The sequence below is a fragment of the Podarcis vaucheri genome (assembly GCF_965113315.1).
Source record: "Podarcis vaucheri genome assembly, chromosome: 5".
Taxonomy (NCBI): Eukaryota; Metazoa; Chordata; class Lepidosauria; order Squamata; family Lacertidae; genus Podarcis; species Podarcis vaucheri.
Window position 1 is genome coordinate 101,862,914 of NC_138763.1, and position 20,432 is coordinate 101,883,345.

At 44.1% G+C, this 20,432-nt stretch overlaps 1 protein-coding gene across 2 annotated transcripts in view; it reads right to left on the reverse strand.

Annotated features, from left to right (window-relative positions):
* Positions 1-20,432, reverse strand: part of EFCAB6 (EF-hand calcium binding domain 6) — a 107,458-nt gene that overhangs the window by 15,908 nt on the left and 71,118 nt on the right. For both annotated transcript variants that reach the window (XM_082223045.1, XM_082223044.1), the window contains exons 22-25: positions 14,853-15,041; positions 12,907-13,062; positions 8,233-8,431; positions 5,229-5,417 (exon numbers count right to left, since the gene is read on the reverse strand). In XM_082223045.1, the coding sequence (XP_082079171.1) occupies positions 5,229-5,417; positions 8,233-8,431; positions 12,907-13,062; positions 14,853-15,041 (733 nt within the window). The remainder of the gene's footprint in view (positions 1-5,228; positions 5,418-8,232; positions 8,432-12,906; positions 13,063-14,852; positions 15,042-20,432) is intronic.

Genomic DNA, 20,432 nt, shown 5'->3' on the forward strand with positions numbered 1-20,432 from the left:
TAATATGCTTGAATAAGCAGCATACTACATTAATTTATATGTTAAACCTAAAATAGTCAAGTATCTACAAAAGACAAGTCCTGTAACCATCAGCATTCTGTTGCCAACTCCAAGGATAAATCCTAAGGCCCCAGCAGAGGTGAAACAGGCAATGACGAGATGGACATACATGAAATGAATTTACCAGGGGCATACAGTATATTTATTCAAACAGAAAGACAAAATTGAAAACGATAGATAAAACAGATTAAAAACAACACCGATCACCATCAAAGTGGGGAATCGAAAAGCCATCTATCAGACTAATGGGGCTCCATCATAAAATACTGTTTCTGCATGTGCCTGGGGAAAGAGGGGCTTGCGCAGCATGAATGGGCAGGCAAATGATCAGGTACAAGCAAGAGTGGGAAGGACGGAGGACATTGGGAGGGCAAGAGTGAACAAGTAGACTGACAGGTGAGCAGGTTAGTGAGTAAGGCTGGTCAGTGTATGGCTGGCTTTTCCCATCTGGCAAAGGCAGGGGGGCTGTCAGAATGGGACCAAGGCTCCCCCCACCAGACCAAGCAAGGGGATGTTCCTGCTCGCCTTGCAAGATGCTCAGACCTTCCGCAGCAAGGAGAAAGGGGCTGTCTCTGCCTTCCGTCTGAGTAGGGAGAGAGGCGGGAATGGGTGAGGAGGAAGAGAACTGCTGGGCAGTTGCCAAAGCCTGGCTAAGCCATAAGGAGCAGGGCTCTGGGTGCGGCTAAACCCTCTTTCATCCTTTTCTGAGAGCTAGAACAGAAACAATGTTCTTGAAATGGAACAGCAGGCCAACTGGCTAATACTTTCTTCCACACCCCCATACAAGACTAGGACAACCATTTCAGAGCAAAGTCAGGCATGCACCAACAGTCCATTTCTTCCAGTTGTTTTTTTTTTTTTTAGCTTTTAAAATCCTCTTTTGTTTCTCTCTAGAGCTTTCCATGTTTTTGCATATGTTGGGGGTTCTCAAAGTCTGCTGATTCCTCCTTGTGTGGGGCTGTTGCCATTTTTACTAGGTAAGCATTAGCAACCCCCCCCCCCGACTGAAAGTGGAGTGTTTGAGAACACTGTACCTTTAAAACCCTGCTGAAATGTCTTGGTACAGGCTGAAACATGAGCTGGGATGAGGCCAGTCACTCCTGGGGTAGGGTCTCCAACAAGAAGGCCATGCCCCTAACCCTAACTCTGCTGTACCTCAAGCAGTGGAGGGGGGCACCAAGCAGGGCCTCAGTAGATTATCTCATGGGAGTGGAGGCAATTCTTAAGAAGCTCCGGTTCTGGGCTGTTTAGAACTTAAAACTAATGTTTGGAGACTCATTTCCAGCACTTTGGTAACCAGTGCAGATGACACAAAAACAGAGTTCTCTGCTCCGGCCTGCTAGATCCACAAAGCATTTTGGGTCAATTTTGTAAACTCTCTTCAAAGGCAACCCCATGTAGAACATATTTCAGTGTGAAAATAAACAGGGCATAAATGAATGTGGCCAGTTTTTGTTTCTCAAGGAAAAGGTACAGTTGCTAAAAATCTAGGAGAAGTGTGACTAACCTTTTTTAATCTGAGGAGTTGACCACACCATCAGGGCACTCTTGGTCTCAAAATGAGGCCAGAAGCCAGATTAGAATGGATCTAAATAATCCAAGAATATATTGGAGTTGGGTTATCATGACAACTTTGACATAGAATGATAGTTACTGAAATAAGTTGGGTCAGGCTATGAAGCTTCCTTAAGAGCTGCTAGTACCACACTTTCTTAGAGAGCATTCACTGCCTCTACTGGACAGCTCAGTTGGTTAAAGCATGGTGCTGAAAACACCAAGGTTGCAGGTTCGATCCCTGTAAGGGACAGCTACATATTCCTGATTGGAGAGGGTTGGACTAGATGATCCTCAGGGTCCCTTCCAACTCTATGATTCTACTCAGCAAATCGGCTCTGGTCTACTCAGCAATGGCGGGGATTGGGTCCACAGCACATGCAATAATAGGTCTACCCTCTTTGAGAAGCTTGAATATGTCCTCAGGCTGTGGCACAAACTGAGATCTGGAACTCACAAGAAGGAGCACCAGAAGTTACCAAAACAAATTCTGTTCTCAATGTTGTGCCCTAGACAGAGCAGATAAAAGTGAATCCAGATCTTTGGAAAACCATAAATAGAAGAGGGCATCTTGGTGCTAGTCACGATTGGCAAGGGCATCACTAGGCGTATCAGTAGGAAAATACCCACGAAGTATCTATTGCCACAAGGGACTGACCCCTATCCCTGCAGAGGTTTGCTATAGCTTTCCCCCTAGGTTTGGGTTCAAGTGCGGGCTTGAGCCTAGAAAAACCCCCACATCTCTGCACACAGAAAACAAGCATGTAAGGAAAAAGTGTTCCAGCTTCACCTTTTCCCTGGATATTGCCCTGAAATATCCTGTATTCTGTTTTACACAATGTCCTATTACCACTTCAGATATCATATTTCACAGATAAAACAACAGTTGATTTCTAAAGGTATGATAGAGGTTTTTATTCGTTTTGCTTTCACCAGTACAGAAAGTGCTCTTGAGACTCCTGATCAAATGTGGTATCCAAGGTGGGGAAACTTAAGACTCCCCTTAGGTGAAGAATTCTGAAGGGATGCCTGAATTTTAGCCTGCATATGGTTAATTGTTCGTGTAACTAGGGATGAAATTGTGCTCAAACCTGCAATCAAAAAGCACCGTGTTAAAGGAGATATTTCCCTCCCACAATATGAACTTCGCCTATTGCAGCGCTTAATGGGTCTTATTAATTTAGAAGGTGAAAGATGATTTGGCAAACACTCCTCTTCATATACACCTGGAAAGGGGATGGGCAGCTTCACACACAGACATTTTTCACTTGATGACTGCAATATCAAGTGATGGGTTGCATGTATGAATGGGGCATGACAGAAGAGGGGGCTTGTAGGGTTGCTTTGGCTAAACCAAGCCTCCCACCCACCTCCCACCATTTGGCAGGTGTGTGAAGGGGCTCCGTGCACCAACTCATGCTTGTGTGCAGAATGCTTCTGTGTAAGGGCGTTCCCGGGTCCAATCAGTAAAACTGATCTTTGTGAGTCCATTGGTACATAACTAGTGCCTCTCCAGAAACTGCCTGGATGCACTTTGTGCATTGACAGAGGAGGTTTGACCAGCCTTCACTGCCCCACAACCTCCCTCATGTTCCATCAGAAGCCCCCTAGTTCCACAGAGAACTTTCATACTACCTCCTATAATCTCAAATGCAGTGCTTTTCAATGAAGGCAGTGCACACAATCACTCATCAAGTGATAGGAAGAGATACAACAAGCGTGGGCAAACCTCCAGAGGCTCCGACCTGAACCAATGGCTTCAAGTCACAAGAAAGGAGAGCATGAGGAAGAAACCTCTGATGGGAAGAGCTGTTTGGCAGTGAAAGGTGCTCTCTCAGGAGGTGGTGGACTCTCTCTTCTTAGATGGCCATCCAACCTCTGCTTAAAAACCTCCATCTTGGATGCTTTAGTGGAAATTCCTGCATCGCAGGGGATTGCATCAGATGACCCTTGGGGTCCCTTCCAAAATTGTAATTTTAGGATTCTTTTGAATGGGAGCCCAGGTTGGAAACACTTTGGTCCTGAGCCAGTAAGGAACATTCGTGGTATGGACTATGTTGCCAAATCCAGAATGGAATGCACAGAGAGAATGAATTTCAGGCGTTTAACAAAACACTCATTTATACTATATGCCACAGATGATGTGCTCATTTTGGCACCCGCTATCTCATTTGTGTGCGTTCTCTCTCTCTCTCTCTCTCTCTCTCACACACACACACACACACACACACACATTGTTGCAAGTAATGATTTCTGCATCGGAGACAAAGCAAATGATACTTCTTATACTGTCCTTCTCCTTAGGCAGGATGCCATTAGTCTTTATCAATATGCCTATCATAAAAGCCCATGCTGGCGTATTTACATTTTCCTACAGCAACTTTTTGTGAGTCACTTGAAGTTATTCTGTGGTATTACGTTTTTTTGTCCCTAGTCTGGGAAAAAATTGAATTGATGCTCCAAATAATAAAATGGTCACACGCTACAAGAATGTGGCTTTCTTTTTTATCTAATTGTTTCTATCTTCCAGCCTGTTTCTACAATCTGAAATCCCAAAAGACAAACTCCTAGCACATTGTAGCTTAAGGATATGATTCCATGAACACCTACTTGTTAACAAGTCCCACTGAATTCATACTTAGGACTCCAGACAAGACCAGCTCATTTCTTACCAGGAAATCTACACTGCTCATGGATTTTACGTTAGGAAAACCTAATTTATGAAATTATCTAAACTGAAGGTGCAATGTCTTGGATTCATGTTCCCGTGTTCACTGAGGCACATGCCTACCTGTGAATGTGCTTCAAGTAGGTTGTTTTGAACCATTGGCTTGATGGCTTATACCAGGTTGAGGTACAAGTTAAGATGAGGGCTGGGGTACTGCAGAGAAAGAATGCTAATTTTGGCTTGCAAATTACACTTTACCTATTTGCTTGTGTCACAAAGGCATTCTGACCTGTGAAATAATAACGACTTGTAATAGCAATGGGACAGGGAGAGGCAGGGGCATGAAGGGCCTAACCTGACTTAGCGGGGGGGGGGGGGGCTTCTCATCTGGCCCCACATAACGCTGAGCCCAAACTCCAACCCCTCCAATAGGAACATTATCTACTTTCTTCCACCTGCTGTGCAACACAAGGAGAAGACCATTAAGCTCACTCTTCCCCAGTGCAGAGAGAAATTGAGGCTCTTTCTCCTCTTTTGCAAGTAAGCAGTCCCCTCTCATTTGCCTGCAAGTTTGCAGCTGAGCTGTGTTGGAAGAAGGAGGTTCTGCTGATGAGTTTGCAGCAAGGAGGAGGGACTGAAAGAGCCCTTTTCCTGTCCTGGAGAGTAAATGAGGTTAAGTGCTGGTCTTGGGACTGGATAGACCTGTGATCAAGTTCCTGTTGACCATGAACCAGCAGCTCATTTCTCAGACTAACCTATTTCAGGGAGGGTGGGGTTGTCAGCACAAAAGAGGACAAGCCCTCTATAATGTTCCCTGAGCACACGGAAGAAAAGGCCACGTATTATTGTTTTCTGGACCAGCTTCTGACCACCCCGGTTTCTGCCCAATCTTTCCCAACCAGCACGAGCTCATTCTGACGCACAAGGGTCTTGTGCCCATTCTTACCCCAGAGAAGTTGTTGAATTTTTGCAGGAAATATTTCCAGTCTATGGAGTGCTCTCCACGAAGCCGCTGCAGTTTGATGAGGTGGTTGAACTGCTTGTCGGAAAGCGTGAAGCAGAAGTGGTGGAGCACCTGCCGGAAATCCAAGGCGGAAACTGCTCCCGTGCGGTCCTTGTCAAAAGCAGAAAAGGCCTGCAAATAGCACAGAAGCAAAGCAACTCTAAATAACCGGCATTTGGAAAGAAGTCATTTCTCTCTAGTAGAGCTATTACTGAGCTGTGGAAATAAATGCATAGGCAACGCACATCCCACTTGCTGCCTCAAGTATTCTGCATACAAAACGCCGCTAAGAGCTTCCCAAGGAATCCTTGCTCGAACATTTTTTAAGCTGAGCTGTTTCAATAGCTTATTCTCTTCTGGCAGGACTCATTATCTAGAGTGTCAGGTGGGAAGGCTGTTTACAACAGGCCTCCATAGCAACCAGAGGCAACCAGAGAACCTGGGGTGTTTAAAGACAGCAGGAGAGCTTAGCCGGGATGAGAAAAGATAAGAGGAGTGTCGGCCTGTCAAGAACCTATCCCTTCCAAATGTAACTGGGTGGTGAAAGCAGGTGAGCATAGAATCATAGAATCATAGAGTTGGAAGAGACCACAAGGGCCATCGAGTCCAACCCCTCATGTCCCACGGAAGAGGAGCTGCAGTCAAGCCTGGCTGCCAGGCCAGGATTCGCAAACATGTGCAAGTCTCTTACACGTCTGAAAAGTACACAGATAAGTGTAACATCTGAATCAGCTGCAAGTTCAGCCACTTGAGATGCCTTACTGTTTATTTATAGAAGTCAGACCCTATTCAAACAGTAACACAGGGGCTTACAATGTCAAGCAATTCAGACATATTACAATAAAGTAAAGGAAGATGATAAAGGGCCCCTCAATGCACCATTTTTATTGTTTACCAATAAGCAAATACAAGTCTCGTACATCCATGACATGATCATGTCTATCAGATACCGTATTTTTCGCTCTATAACACGCACCCGACCATAACACGCACGTAGTTTTTAGAGGAGGAAAATCTGTAGACATGCCACCCGTAGGCATTCCCTCCATAACACGCACAGACATTTCCCCTTACTTTTTAGGAGGAAAAAAGTGAGTGTTATGGCGCAAAAAATACGGTAATTCAAGCACGACAGTAGCCCCCACCCACCTACTCAGGGCTCCCCCCCAGAGAGTTGTGGAAGGAAGCACCAGCTACCACACTTTGTGAAGTCAGCCCCAATTAAAAACAATGGATTTGGTATCTCCAGTGTTATGCTGTCTCCTCATGCAAGACCTTGCGTAGGCATACTAAGGCCTGGGGGCCAGATCCGGCCTAATCGCCTTCCAAGTCCAGGAATGTGCCCTTTTATTTAAAATGCATCTCTGGGTTATTTGTGGGGCATAGGAATTTGTTCATTCCTCCCTCCCCCCAAAAAATAAATCTAGTCTGGCCCCCCACAAGGTCTGAGGGACAGTGGACCGGCCCCCTGCTGAAAATGTTTGCTGACCCCTGTGCAAGGCCAATCAGGAGAAATACGAAATCCTTGCAAGGCAAGATGTTTTGGTCATTGGGGAAGATAAGACAGCAATGCAAGCGATGGATTGCAGATTACATGACCGAGAAGCAATCTTCAGTATTTCCCTAAAATCCTAAAAATGGAAGCACTCACACCACATAGGAAAAAGGTGTCAGTCGTTTTGTACCCGCTCTAGCGTAGTGGTGATATGTTGATGTAGCTCAACTGACAAGCAGGACCATCAAAACACTACAGTGGTACCTCGGGTTACAGACACTTCAGGTTACAGACTTCGCTAACCCAGAAATAGTACCTCGGGTTAAGAACTTTGCTTCAGGATGAGAACAGAAATCGTGCAGCGGCGGCAGTGGGAGCCCCATTAGCTAAAGTGGTGCTTCAGGTTAAGAACAGTTTCAGGTTAAGAATGGACCTCCAGAATGAATTAAGTTCTTAACCTGAGGTACCACTGTATTTGAAGCACTGTCTCTTGGGCCATGGCTGATAAGGTTGTGTACCTACTATGGCTTGCAGGCCAGTCTTAGTCTGCCAGGGGGTCCAAGCTGGCCCACATCATCTGATAACACCTGTGAGGGCTGCAGCCCCCTGTTCCCAGCAGAGAACAGGGTGCACAGCCAAAGCAGCAATGTTTAATTCTCTCCCCCCCCCCCCAATCTGCTGGTTAATTCCTGCTCAGCTGAGCAAGATTCCATGAAAACCACGTCCTGGTTTGGGAAGCGGCTTGCATGAAACCCCTGCTAAAATGAAGTACAGTGGTGCCCCGCAAGACGAATGCCTCGCAAGACATGATGAAAGGGTTTTCCGTTTTGGAGGTGCTTCGCAAAACTAATTTCCTATGGGCTTGCTTCGCAAGACGAAAATGTCTTGCGAGTTCCTGCTGGTTTTTCCCCCCCCCCTTTTCTAAGCCGCTAAGCCGCTTAACAGCTGATCCGCTAAGCCGCTTAACAGCTGATCCGCTAAGCCGCTTATCAGCTGATCCGCTAAGCCACTTAACAGCTGATCCGCTAAGCCACTTATCAGCTGATCCGCTAAGCCGCTAATAGCGCTAATCCGCCAATGGGCTTGCTTCGCAAGATGAAAAAACCGCAAGACGAAGAGACTTGCGGAACGGATTCTTTTCGTCTTGTGAGGCACCACTGTACGTATTTTCTTTCTCCATTTTTGAAAGGCTTTCTACACTGCAAAGGGTTTCCACAGAGAGCCATTTTCAGAGCCCAAAAAGCAGGGGCAGAGCTATTTCCACAGGCAAAGCAGGTGTTGGCAGCACTGTGGGTATTTTTGGGGCCCCCTGTTTGCACGACTCCTGCTCCCAGTCTTCCACATCCTCTTTGTCCTCGAGTTCAAAGACGGGGACCACAACATTCCCTTCCCTCGCCTTGTCATAGCGATGGGCGTTTTGCTACTAAATCGTGACGACTGCATGGCACCTACCTTGTACAACAAATCAGAGGAAGAGGTAACTATCTGTTTTATTTTTGCCATGGCTTCATCTATGCTGAGCTGCACAAAACTGATGGGTGGCACAGGTGGAACCGTAGGCCTTTTCCGTCGTTTGAAAGCTGCGCGGTCATCAATTACTCTTATGAAATCAAAATACGAGAGCTTGTTGTCCTGTATGCTAATCCCTAAACTAAGGGGAAAAAGAAACAGAAAATTGAATATTTGTTTTGCATTTCTCAAGCATTGCTACTAGAGCTGCTGCAACTAATCACTCCATTATAGGGCTTTATATCATTCTAGAATTGCTACGTGGTTAGTATTAAATCGGCCAGTGAGGATTTTCACTATTTTGGATCTCAGCTACACAATGCAATAGCAATTCTCAATCCACATATATTTAAACTGATTATTCAGTTATTTGGATTTTTGTCTTGTGTATCCTGAAATACTGTGTTGCGAGGGTGTGTGGGTGTGTCAAAATGTGAGTTGCAAAAATTCCAGCAAATTCCTGGCTGCTTAACTTAGGAACATAGGAATCTATTTTACACTGTTGATGCATCTAACTTGGAATTGTCCACAGCGGCCTTTCTCAACCTTGAGTCCCCAGCTAGCAGGACCCGTGGTCAGAGATGATGGGCAGCAATTATTCAGGATTTCACACAGGGGTCTCTCCCACCAAGCCCCACCTGGGGACTGGACCAGGATCTCCACTGAGCTACAGCCTTTCCCCTACACGAGTCATTGAAAGCCTGACCAAAGAAGAAAGTCTTTCGGCACTACAATCAGTATCAGTATGAGAATATCAGCTCTCATCATTCACAGTAAAAGAAAAAAAGCGAAAAATGATAAAGCATTATCAAGAAGAGATGAGATAAATAAAGTTTGGCAAATGGCACAAAGGACTCAATTAAAAGAGATGGAAGACAACCCAAACAGGATTTGAGATACAGGGGTGTCCTTTCACTCTCAACTGGAAGGTCAGATAGAACATCTCCCTCCAACCCACCCCCCAAAGTGTGAATTTATATCAAAGCTATTTTTTACCTTCTTCAAGTTTAGGATTTGTTTAGCACTGTAATGGAAATATGAATGCTTGGCTGTAATATTTTTTAACCCATTGATGAAACGTTTTGTCATTTTATCATATTAATCTCATAGATTTAAACTGCATTTTTTATATTTAGGATGTAGATGATAACCCTACAAACTTTAAATTAATATTAATGAAAAATTAATTTAAAAATTGCTATTTGTTTATTCATTTAAAACATCGTATAATTAAATTGTCATCTGTTTTTGTCCTGTAGCTCTAAGGATCAATAAACCCATTTGTAGACATTGATCATAAACAAACCAAATGATACCTCATCAAGCCCTGCATAGCAACGGTTTTTCTCCAAGGGCCATTTTGAGAAGTGAAGAACAAGGAATCTAGTCTGCAATCCCCAAAGTGACCTAACAGCAAGATCTGTTGCCCCAGCCCCAGCCCCAAAGAGTACTCACTAATGGTTCATTGTCATCCTGTGGGTATAGCACAGTATAAAAATTTAATTGATACTAATACTAATAATCCTGGAAAACTGTGACAGGTGGGTGAAGTAGGATTCTGCCCTAGGCCTGTTGTTGTTCCATGTCTTTATAAATGACTTGGTTGAAGGAACTGAGGGGATGCTCAACAAATTTGCAGATGACACCAAACTGGGCCAATGCCACAAAAAACAGAATTCAAAACGACCCTAACAGATTGGAGAGCTGGGCCCAAGCCAACAAAATGAATTTCAACAGGGACAAATGTTTGGTTCTGCACTTAAGCAGGAAGAACCAGATGCACAAATTTAAGACAGGAGACACATGGCTTACCAGTAGGACATATGAAAAGGATCTAGGGGTAAGACCACAAGGTTAACATGCAGTGTGATGCAGCAGCAAAAAAAGACTAATGCCATTCTAAGCTGCATCGGCAGATGTATAATGTCCCAATCAAGGGAAGTAATAGTCCGCTTTATTCTACCTTCGTCAGATCCCACCTGGAGTGCTGTGTCCAGTTCTGGGCACTACAATTTTAGAAGGATACTGGCAAGCTGGAATGTGAGCAGAGGAGGGCAACCAAAATGATCAAGGGTCTGGAAACCAAGCCTTATGAGAAACAGTTGAAGGAGCTGGGTATGTTTAGCCTGGAAGACAGGAGACTGAGAGGAGATATGAGAACTATCCTTAAATGTCTAAAGGACTGACACATGGAAGATGACGCAAGCTTGTTTTCTGCTGCTCCAGAGGGCAGGACCCAAACTTCAAGTTACAAGAAAGGAGATTCTGAATAAACACCAGGAAGAACTTTCTGACAGTAAGAGCTGTTTGACAGTGGAGCCGACTCCCTCAGGTGGCGGAGGACTCTTCTTCCTTGGAGGTTTTTAAGCAGAGGTTGGATGGCCATCTGTCATGGATGCTTTAGCTGAGATTCCTGGAGTGAAGTGGGGTGGTCTAGGGGTCCCTTCCAACTCTGCAATTCTACAATTCTAAGCATCTCTTTCTCCACAGGCTGGCAGCCAAATTCCACAGTTGTTATGCCTCAAGCGGGGTTGGCTCAGAGGCCTTGAGTTCCAGACCTTTAAGCGGGAACAGCTCCAGGTTTGGGGGAGTCTTTCAGAAAAATCCTCACCACCACCATTTGCTGACAGAGAAGGCAGCTGAGTGGTAAGAGCTGCTGAAAACAGAGAGCAGACTGCTGCTGTTGCACCTAGTCACCACCACTACTTGCTTGCTTGGGTGGATATGTACTCAGAGGTGGCCCCCGCTGCTTGCTTTCTGCCTCTGTGGAATGGACACAAAGGAAGAGCCACCAAGGAGGTCATGCTGCCCTAAGACAGAGGGCGGGCAACCATGGCTACTGATGCTTCTCAGCAGTGGTGGGGCAGCCACAGGCCCCTCAGCAGTGGCCGGAGGATGGCAAGAAAGACATTTCCCATGTCTACATCTGGCTAATGATACATTTAGCTCAATGCCAGAGGAGGGAAATTCAAATGGGAGTGGGGGAAGGAAATCAACTGACCTTTTACATGCTTTAACAGTGTCCAGAATCGGCCACCTGGAAGCTTTACTTTTGGTCTAATAATAATAATAATAATAATAATAATAATAATAGGGTTAGCCCTGATTTCTTCCTCACAAAGAAGGAAATTCTTCGGCCAAGGTTGCTAGCACAGATCTAAAGCAGCAAATCCCATTTCTGGCATCAAACACTGAAGTACCTTTTGTGGCCTGTTTGCTCTGTAAATCACTCAGTGACGACTCTTTCCAAAATCAGAATATTCATTGGTGACAATGACTAATTAAATGGCGGGAGGATGAAGCCGTTTTAACAAAGAGGATGCCATAAAAAGAAATAAAATGTACAGACCCAAATATCTGCTGGTAAAAACTCCCCCCTTCCCTAAAGAGCACATTCAAGAGCGTTGCTTTTGCATCTTGCAGCTGCAGAGTGCGCCAATCCATGCATTAGCCTGTGTCAAGCTGGCTCCGATGTTGGGGAAAAGGAAATAATCAACGCACTTCAGCAGAGGAATAAATTGCCAAGTTGGTATTAAAATTTTAGTAATAAAACCAAATGCATATGCTAATCTACTCTATTATTTAAGGCGGGGGAGAAAAGACTCTTTTCGATCTGGAAAGGACTAGTCTGCAGAAAATTACAATGAATGGAAGTGTTTATCATCAAAAAGTCTTTGAGGAAAAGAGCACACTGCAAAAATTCTTATTAGAGGCTTAATTCAAGGGAGCTTAATCACTCGATTTATAGGTGGAGTGAAAAGATTTTGTTTAGGTTTCTCTTCTCCTCCTACCCTCTCTTCTAAAAGAGAGAGAAAAAAATCTTTTTTGAAAATGTAATTCTACTGAATCCTACATTCGCATATGATCAAGTCCATCTTGAGTTTTCTGGTGCTCAAAAAGATAAATATATTCTACATTTAACAGGTCCCAAGTGTTCTTTGCTATGATTAGTTATTGCCTGTTCCTTAGCTTACACGAAAAGCTTGATGTTATTTCGCTACAAAAATGTACATATATTTGCACAATAGTTTAAGTACAGTAGGTACAGATTATAATTGCTGAGCAATCGCAGAAAATGAGTAAGAAAATGAATATTTTTTCATATTGGACCAGCCACAGTTACCAAGAGCATTACCTTTTAAACTGTTGTAAAACAATGGTATTGTTCACCTGTTTTTCTCTTGTAACTTTCACATACTTAAAACAAAAACAAAGCAACTTATTTTCTAAAATTGGTCATGGTACTAGATGGGGAGCTTTCCAATTCCTTGGACTGTTTAATTTGTTTCAGGTGCACCAAATGAACACCAGCGAGGATGTGCAAACACTGGAGGTGTGCTACTTGTAGAACAAAAGGTCACTGGGACTAAAGCTATCTTAAATTAAAATATGTTTGTGAAATCTACTACCTATCGCATACTTTTGCAGAAAGAGAAGTTCAAACCCTACTCAACCAAGGATTGACGCTTACCTGTATCGAAATAAATCAGACATATATTATCATCAAGATCATTAAGATCAAAGTAAGAGTCCACTGATTGAGCAGGAATAGTTAGATAAGCTCAGGAATGTATTGAACTAGGATAGCTCCATTAAAACTGGGGCAATTATAACAACCTGTATAGAAGTTCGCTGTACTGTTCGTAGCCGAGGCAGCAGTTAAAGTCTTCCAGCAACTTGCGGAGGTTGCCCACCGATATGCAGCCTTCTCTATTTTTATCCTGCTCCAAGAAGGCCTTGTGGAAATCATGGGAGCATTCGTGGTACTTGTCCCTGAAAGAGAACCAACGCTCAGTTTAGCTTTCCCGATAAAGAAAAATCCTAATGGACCGGCGTGTATAATTCAGACGCATGACTCACCAAGCCAAAGGCAGCCTAACTTCCAGCCCTGTAATGTGGCTTCCCAGAGCCTCAATAAGCCACCGGCAGAGTAAGTGACATGTCAATCACTTAAGCCAGGGGTCAGCAAACTTTTTCAGCAGGGGGCCAGTTCACTGTCCTGCAGACCTTGTGGGGGGCCGGACTATATTTTGAAAAAAATCCCTATGCCCCACAAATAACCCAGAGATGCATTTTAAATAAAAGGACACATTCTACTCATGTAAAAACACACTGATTCCCATACCATCCGTGAGCCGGATTTAGAAGGCGAGTGGGCCGGATCTGGCCCCCAGGCCTTACTTTGCCTACCCATGACTTAAGCCAAAATACACGGCTGAGTGAGCTGCATGCCGTGTTGCGGGTAACCATTTATGAAGCCCCAGTTCAGAATGCAAGTGGGGCAACGCTCAGTATAAGGAGAAGAACTTTGCCTTCGTGGTATTGAGTTTAATAAAGCCAGGAGACAAAACAGAGCCTGGTGATTCTGGCCAGCTATTAATGTTGACGCGTGGGAAGAATGGCAGCTTCACGTCTTTTCACGCATTTGCTCCCAGGACGTCAGACTTCCCTTCAAGAGCCATAAAGCCGTTGAAAAGAGAGAAGAGGGAGGCATTTGCATACAGAAATAGCAATACCGGCCTGCCTGACATAATGTCAGTGAAGTGCTATGAACACTTGAGATCCAGCATATAAGTTTTAAGTATTATTATCACCAACGTTAGTAATTAGGTCCTGATCCTTGACAGCATATTTAGCCTCTTAGTATCATGTAAATGGGGAATACGATCGTGTCAACTGCAACAATCTAGAATCCCTGTCAGATTCGTGTGACGTGCCTAAACAGCTGAAATGATAGCTTTTCATCATTGCTGCTATCTTCCACTTATACCTCACAGATCAAAACAAAAAAGGGCAATCAGAACCTTTCTTTCTATCCTTATTTTTAGAAAATCGAGACATTCAGCCGTTTCTTGGACTGTGAGTAAACGGTTGCCAAGCGGTAATTATTCCAATTGTGGCAGTAAAATTGAGCACCAAGTATACGTTTTAAACTATGGATCCAGCTAGGCTGCCAAAAAATAAAATAAAATAAAATAAAATAAAACCAACTACCCAATCTTCTCTTGCAAATGTTTTGTATTTCTCTTGAAGTGCTGAAGAATCACTGTTCAAACGTTTCTAATTTGGGGTATTTGTTCCTCTTGAGTTAAAACAAAAGGAAAAATTATACACCCAGATTTCCCCCCCTTCTTGAATATTAAGTTTTTAGACCCCTTTGTCAGCTGAACTGTCTCTAAACTGTAAGATAATGAACATGCTCTACAAAACATTTAGGATGAAACTGAAAGAGCAGCAGCACATAAAGAGCATTTAGGCTTTGCTCCATGAGAAACTGGTGTTATTTCAGAAGGGAACAAAGAAGAGGCTATCAGGAATGATAAAGAGATCCCCTCTTCCATTACTGCCACCCTCAAAGATACATTTTGATGAAGGAGCTGGGACATGTAAGCTTTCCACTTTTCCCTGGACACACACCAGAGTTTTCAGTTGGTGGAGGGTGGGGAGATTAACCTCTGCATGGACCTTGTTAAAACTGGGGGAAATGCCGTGTCAAGATAGCTAAGTTAGTGACAGAGTTTTCCCATTGTGAAGAACACAGCCTTTGAAAGCAATGTACTCACCTGATCTTATTTATAATCTCATTGATGTCAATGTGCTTCTTTTCTTCCCTTTTGTAATGATCCATAAAGCGTACATAGTTGTCTGCCACAAACTGCCTGTTCAGGCCGGTGTCAACAGTTGCATTTTCGATGCCCAATTTTTGCAAGAATTCTTGATGCGTAAGGTAACCCTTTGCATTCGGATCATACCTTTTAAAGTCCAGGGAAAGACATATTTATTTTCATAAGAAATAGGCTTTGCAGGCTCAATGCAGAACATCCCTAGCTCTTGAGCACTGTAGTCTGATTCCTCCTTGGAGGACTATGCAGGGGAGGCACATTAGGAAATAAATGTTGCATTGAAATATTCCATACCCATCTAGATTTTGCAGGGATGATCTATCAACAGCATCAAGTAGAAGCCTAACTCATGCCTGATAACATTTTTTTTCAAACTCTATGTGGATACGTAGAACCTAAAACCCGCCTGATTTAATCAAGACTCAGCCCCATTAAGACCAGCAGTCATAACTCGTCGTTTAGCCCAGTTCCTGCCCTTCAGCTGCCTGCCAACCGCATGCCACTTCTCTCGGCCACCTTTCCCTTCACCAGCACCCCCAACCACCTGGCACTCATCTGTTTATTTAAAATGTTTGAAATGTTTGAGGGCTGCATTTTAGCAGAAGCGGATTCAGAGGAGCACAACATGTTCGGTGGCACTGGGTGCAGATCCTCGGCGGCACCACAACCATTATGTAAAAGGTAAGAGGCCGGGGGGAGGGTAATTTTGGCACTGCACTGGGTGCCGCTGAAATTTGAGGCCCCACGTCTGTCAGTGCTTTTAGAGCTAAGAACTGACAGGGCAGCTTTCAAAATATAAGAAAGGACAGCAACAAGAATCAAGAGCAATAAAATAATATCTCCTGTCCACAGTAGCGTAGAACCATTCTCGGAATTAGCTCCAGATATTGGAGGGTTGTGATCCTTAAAGAGAAGCAGATTATGATTTTGTTGTAAATAAATATTTAAGCTTGACAGCTGTACTTTATACTATGCGACACTATGCAACCCATAATCCCTATGCAAAATACAAGGGTGGTTTGGCAAACAAATCGGTATGGAAAGAGTTCCCTGAGGAAATGTACTTTCCGAGTGGTATATGACACAGTGATTTTCGCTGCAATTCTGAATACTTAAAATTCAGACTTGAGACTGCTTAAACATTTGGCCAAAGACCGTATATATAATGCATGCCTTCTGAGATAACAATTTTCTGTGGGCTCCATTCCAATTTTCAAAAATACCGACGCAATTTTGCACTTTAATATTCTATTACTCTATTCTATATATTCTATACAATAGTTTCTATTCTAATTTTCCATACATATCTAATTTCCATTCATTTTCTACTTCAAACCTTTTCCATGTTGATTGTAATGGCTTTATTTAATAACATGGGAAGTTGAATTTTTGTTTTCAAGTTATCTAAAGTAGAGCATATGTAGCAGATGGCTTAATGCTAAAGACACACGGTCGCAAGACATCCTTAAGGAATAAGAAAAGAAACTGAAAAGCAATGGAGTAGAAAATAATTCAGTGATGAATCATGGCTAGGAAATAAACCATACAGTCGACACACTTTGAATTCAAGGCAATATACATCTGGGTCTTAAACTACTTTAAAAAACGTAGTACAGTGGTGCCTCGCAAGACGAAAAGAATCTGTTCTGTGATTCTCTTCGTCTAGCGGTTTTTTCGTCTTGCGAAGCAAGCCCATTGACGGATTAGCGGATTAGCGCTATTAGCGGCTTTTAGCGGCTTATCTGCTGATCGGATCAGCTGATCAGCGGCTTAGCGGCTTAGAAAAAGGGGGAGGGGAAAAAAACAGCAGGCACTCGCAAGACATTGTCATCTTGCGAAGCAAGCCCATAGGAGATTCGTTTTGCGAAGCACTTCCAAAACGGAAAACCCTTTCGTCTAGCGGGTTTTCCGTCTTGCGAGGCATTCGTCTTGCGAGGCACCACTGTAAGTGGAAAGCAGGGGTGTACAGTGGGAACACTGTGTGTGGGTGGGTGTGAAATCAACCTTACTCGTTGGTTGAACTGGGAATCAAAGGCCGTCCTGGGGAAAGTGGCCCACTCCAAATCATGCCGGGTGGGTACAGAGCCCTAGAGACCCCAGAAGGCAGCCCCTGCCATTTCCTCCCTGGGGGTGGGAGGAGACCAGCACCTCCTATCCACTAAGAGGCTGCTGTAGAGGTGGCACTGGGGCAGGGGGCAGGGCAGGGGGTCTACCGAGAAGGCAGCAGGTTAGGCCTCCGAGGAATATATCAGAGGAGCAGCAGGCAATGCGTTTCTTGGAGGCTGGATCTGCTGCCCCCGTGGTTCCTGCTGCCTGAGGCAGTTGCCTCCCCTTGCCTCATGAGTGGGCCGGTCCTGCTTTGCCTACTTGGGCAGCCTGAAAGTACCTTAAGCTCTTTGGAGTACAAATCGGTCTATTCAGATATTCCCTCACCTCCCATGCAGTTACCTTTCTGCAAGGGACTCCTTTGGTTCCGCCCCACCTGTGATGCCCCCACTGCCAGATTCATTGCCCTCCATTTCTCAGGAGGGCAAGCCAGCTGCAGGTAGAAAGGCTATGCTACTCATGAACAAGCATGGAAGGGCATCTTCAAGCATAGATTCCAAACATGGAAACGTTGAGTGGAAAAGCAGGATTCTAAGTTGCATGGGGAACCTCCTGGAGGCTCCCTGCTGGAGGCCTTTGCCTCCCCAGCCTGTGGAAAATGAGGAGGCTGGTGCAACAGTGCAGACGGGGTCAGTGCCAATGAGGTCATGCCCGCCCTTCCCCCCACACTGTGCTAATCGGGGGGCAGGGAGAGGCAGTAACGGGGCTACCATGCCACCTGTTTCTGGGGAGAAAAACGCAAATGCCTTTTTGATTATTATTGTGTCTCTGGCTATGCAAGGCAAATGTCAGATTCCTAGCAACCATGGGAGTAGTTTCATCATTTTTGGCATATACCGTATTTTTCGCTCTATAAGACGCACCAGACCACAAGACTGGTTTTTGGAGGAGGAAAACAAGAAAAAAAATATTCTGAATCTCAGAAGCCAGAACAGCAAGGGGGATTGCTGTGCAGCGAAAGCAGCAATCCCTCTTGCTGTTCTGGCTTCTGGGATAGCTGCGCAGCCTGCATTCACTCCATAAAACGCCCACACATTTCCCTTTACTTTTTAGGAGGGAAAAAGTGAGTCTTATAGAGCAAAAAATACGGTACATCAAATTCTTTTTCTTTTCTTTTTTCTTTTGCAGGGGATGGGGAAGTGATGCAGAAATGTCCCACTTCCAGATTGTTCAAGTGGATGAGGTGTCTTGGTTTGTGTGTGTATTATGCTGAGGTTCACTAGGAACTCTCTCTCTTAACCAGTCTGATGCATCCATCAGTGACTCTGTGAGGCCTCAGTATCTATCTATCTATCTATCTATCTATCTATCTATCTATCTATCTATCCATCCATCCATCTATCCATCTATCGTAACTCTTATGCTCCAGTTTGTGACAGAATGAGTCTTAACAGAGACTAGCAAAAAAAAAAACACCCCCAAATCCCCCTGTATCTGTTCCCACCGTTCAAAATAAAAAGTGCCTATCTGTTAAAAGCTTGTCAGGTTCCTCATAAAGTGAGGAACAATCTCACGGTATCTTGTCAGACTCGATACCTACATTATGCATCACTTCTTGGTTGAACACTTTTCGAGGCAATTTTTAATTTAATGTAAATAACCAGAGAGCAGCACTGTGTTGAGGCTGTCCTGTAGCTCCACAGAAAAGCTCCCTGAAATGGTTTTTAAAACTTTATTAGGTGGGTTCTTTTTTCCAATAATTGTTCTCCTTATTGGAGTTTTTATGTCTTGTTGCTATTCTTGCCTTGTAGGTCTTCAATAAATAAATAAAATCTCTCTTCAAACCCTAACTCCAGTGCTTTGATCTGGAGACATGCTTCCCTCTTTCTTTCTTTTGAAAAAGGGTGCCGGTACTCACCATGAAATTGTTACAGTAAATGCCATACTTTTAACATTTCAGGGTGGGGATGGGGAGTGATGGTACTGCGTACCCTTTGGGAACCCCCAAGAAAAAAGCACTGGGTGCTTCTGTAGGTGGGTTGTTCTCTGAAAAGCTGTGTGCTGCTGGTAGGCAGGCACGTAAGGGAGGTTTGGAGAATTCTTACTCTCGCTGCAGCAGACTTGCAAATTACTTAAGTTAGCACCCCATGTATACATGCCAGCATGCCTGCCGACGTATGTTTATGCCAGTCGTATGTGGCTTGCAGAAAGAGGGCGGGGCTATTCTCCTGGAGCTAACCCTCAGTAACCAAAAATGACCAGGTGACTGGCTCTTTACAGCTGTCTTATATGTATGTGCACATATGAAATGGAATGTATATGTACATGTTACCTCACAAATATTACATAGTGTAGACCTTCTGTAGGGTTTGTGCATGCATCTGTGCAACTACATTTACTAATGGAATCCGCATGTTTCTGGAGACATTTGGAGCAAACAAATGCTTGAAACAGAACGATTTTCTTTCTTTTCTTTTCTTTTTTATTATTATAAAAAACCTCCAGATCTTTTATAGGTGCTGTTTTACCACTACAGTGGTGCCCCACAAGACAAATGCCTCGCAAGACGGAAAACTCGCTAGACGAAAGAGTTTTCCGTTTTGGAGGTGCTTCGCAAAACAAATTTCCTATGGGCTTGCTTTGCAAGACGACAAGGTCTTGCAAGTTCCTGCTGGTTTTTTTTCCTCCCCCCTTTTTCTAAGCCGCTAAGCCGCTTATCAGCTGATCCGATCAGCAGATAAGCCGCTAAAAGCTGCTAAAAGCCGCTAATAGCGCTAATGCGCTAATCTGTCAATGGGCTTGCTTCGCAAGACGAAAAAACCGCTAGACGAAGAGAATCACAGAACGGATTCTTTTCGTCTTGCGAGGCACCACTGTATCTGGTGATAATAAAATATTTTCAAAGCGATATTTTATTCAGTTCATTTCAAACATTTTGGGCTGCCTTGTAAAAAGCTCAATGCGGCTGCAACTAGAAAACCGAACAGCCACTCGTTGGATAGTTCTCTTTTTACTCTTTTCTGTAAATATGAGGACTAGAAACATCGTTGTTGTTTTTTTTAAAAAAAGAATAACAGCTGAGAATTAGAAGAAAGAAAGATACTATATACTTTGCCGCAGTCTACTTCTCCTGCTGCAATCTGCTTACATATGCCCCATATGCCACTCGCCGTATAATGCCATTTATTTTTATGTAACACAATTACATAACGTAACGAGTCCTGTACATCTTGTGACCCACCAGGTTGAATGCAGCCCACGCTCCAGGTATTGTGGCTGCTGGGAGCTAAATTAGCTTCCTCTTTATCACTCGTTTCTTGGGACTGCAAAAGCAGGATGGTTGCCAAGCACTTGGAAAAACTCCGAACCAAGATGGCAGGCTGGATTCTTCTTGATGGGTCATGAGTGGAACAGGGCTGGGTCAGGCTAGTAGTGGCTGAAGACAGTCAAGGCGGAGGGAGTTGCTGGGTCGAC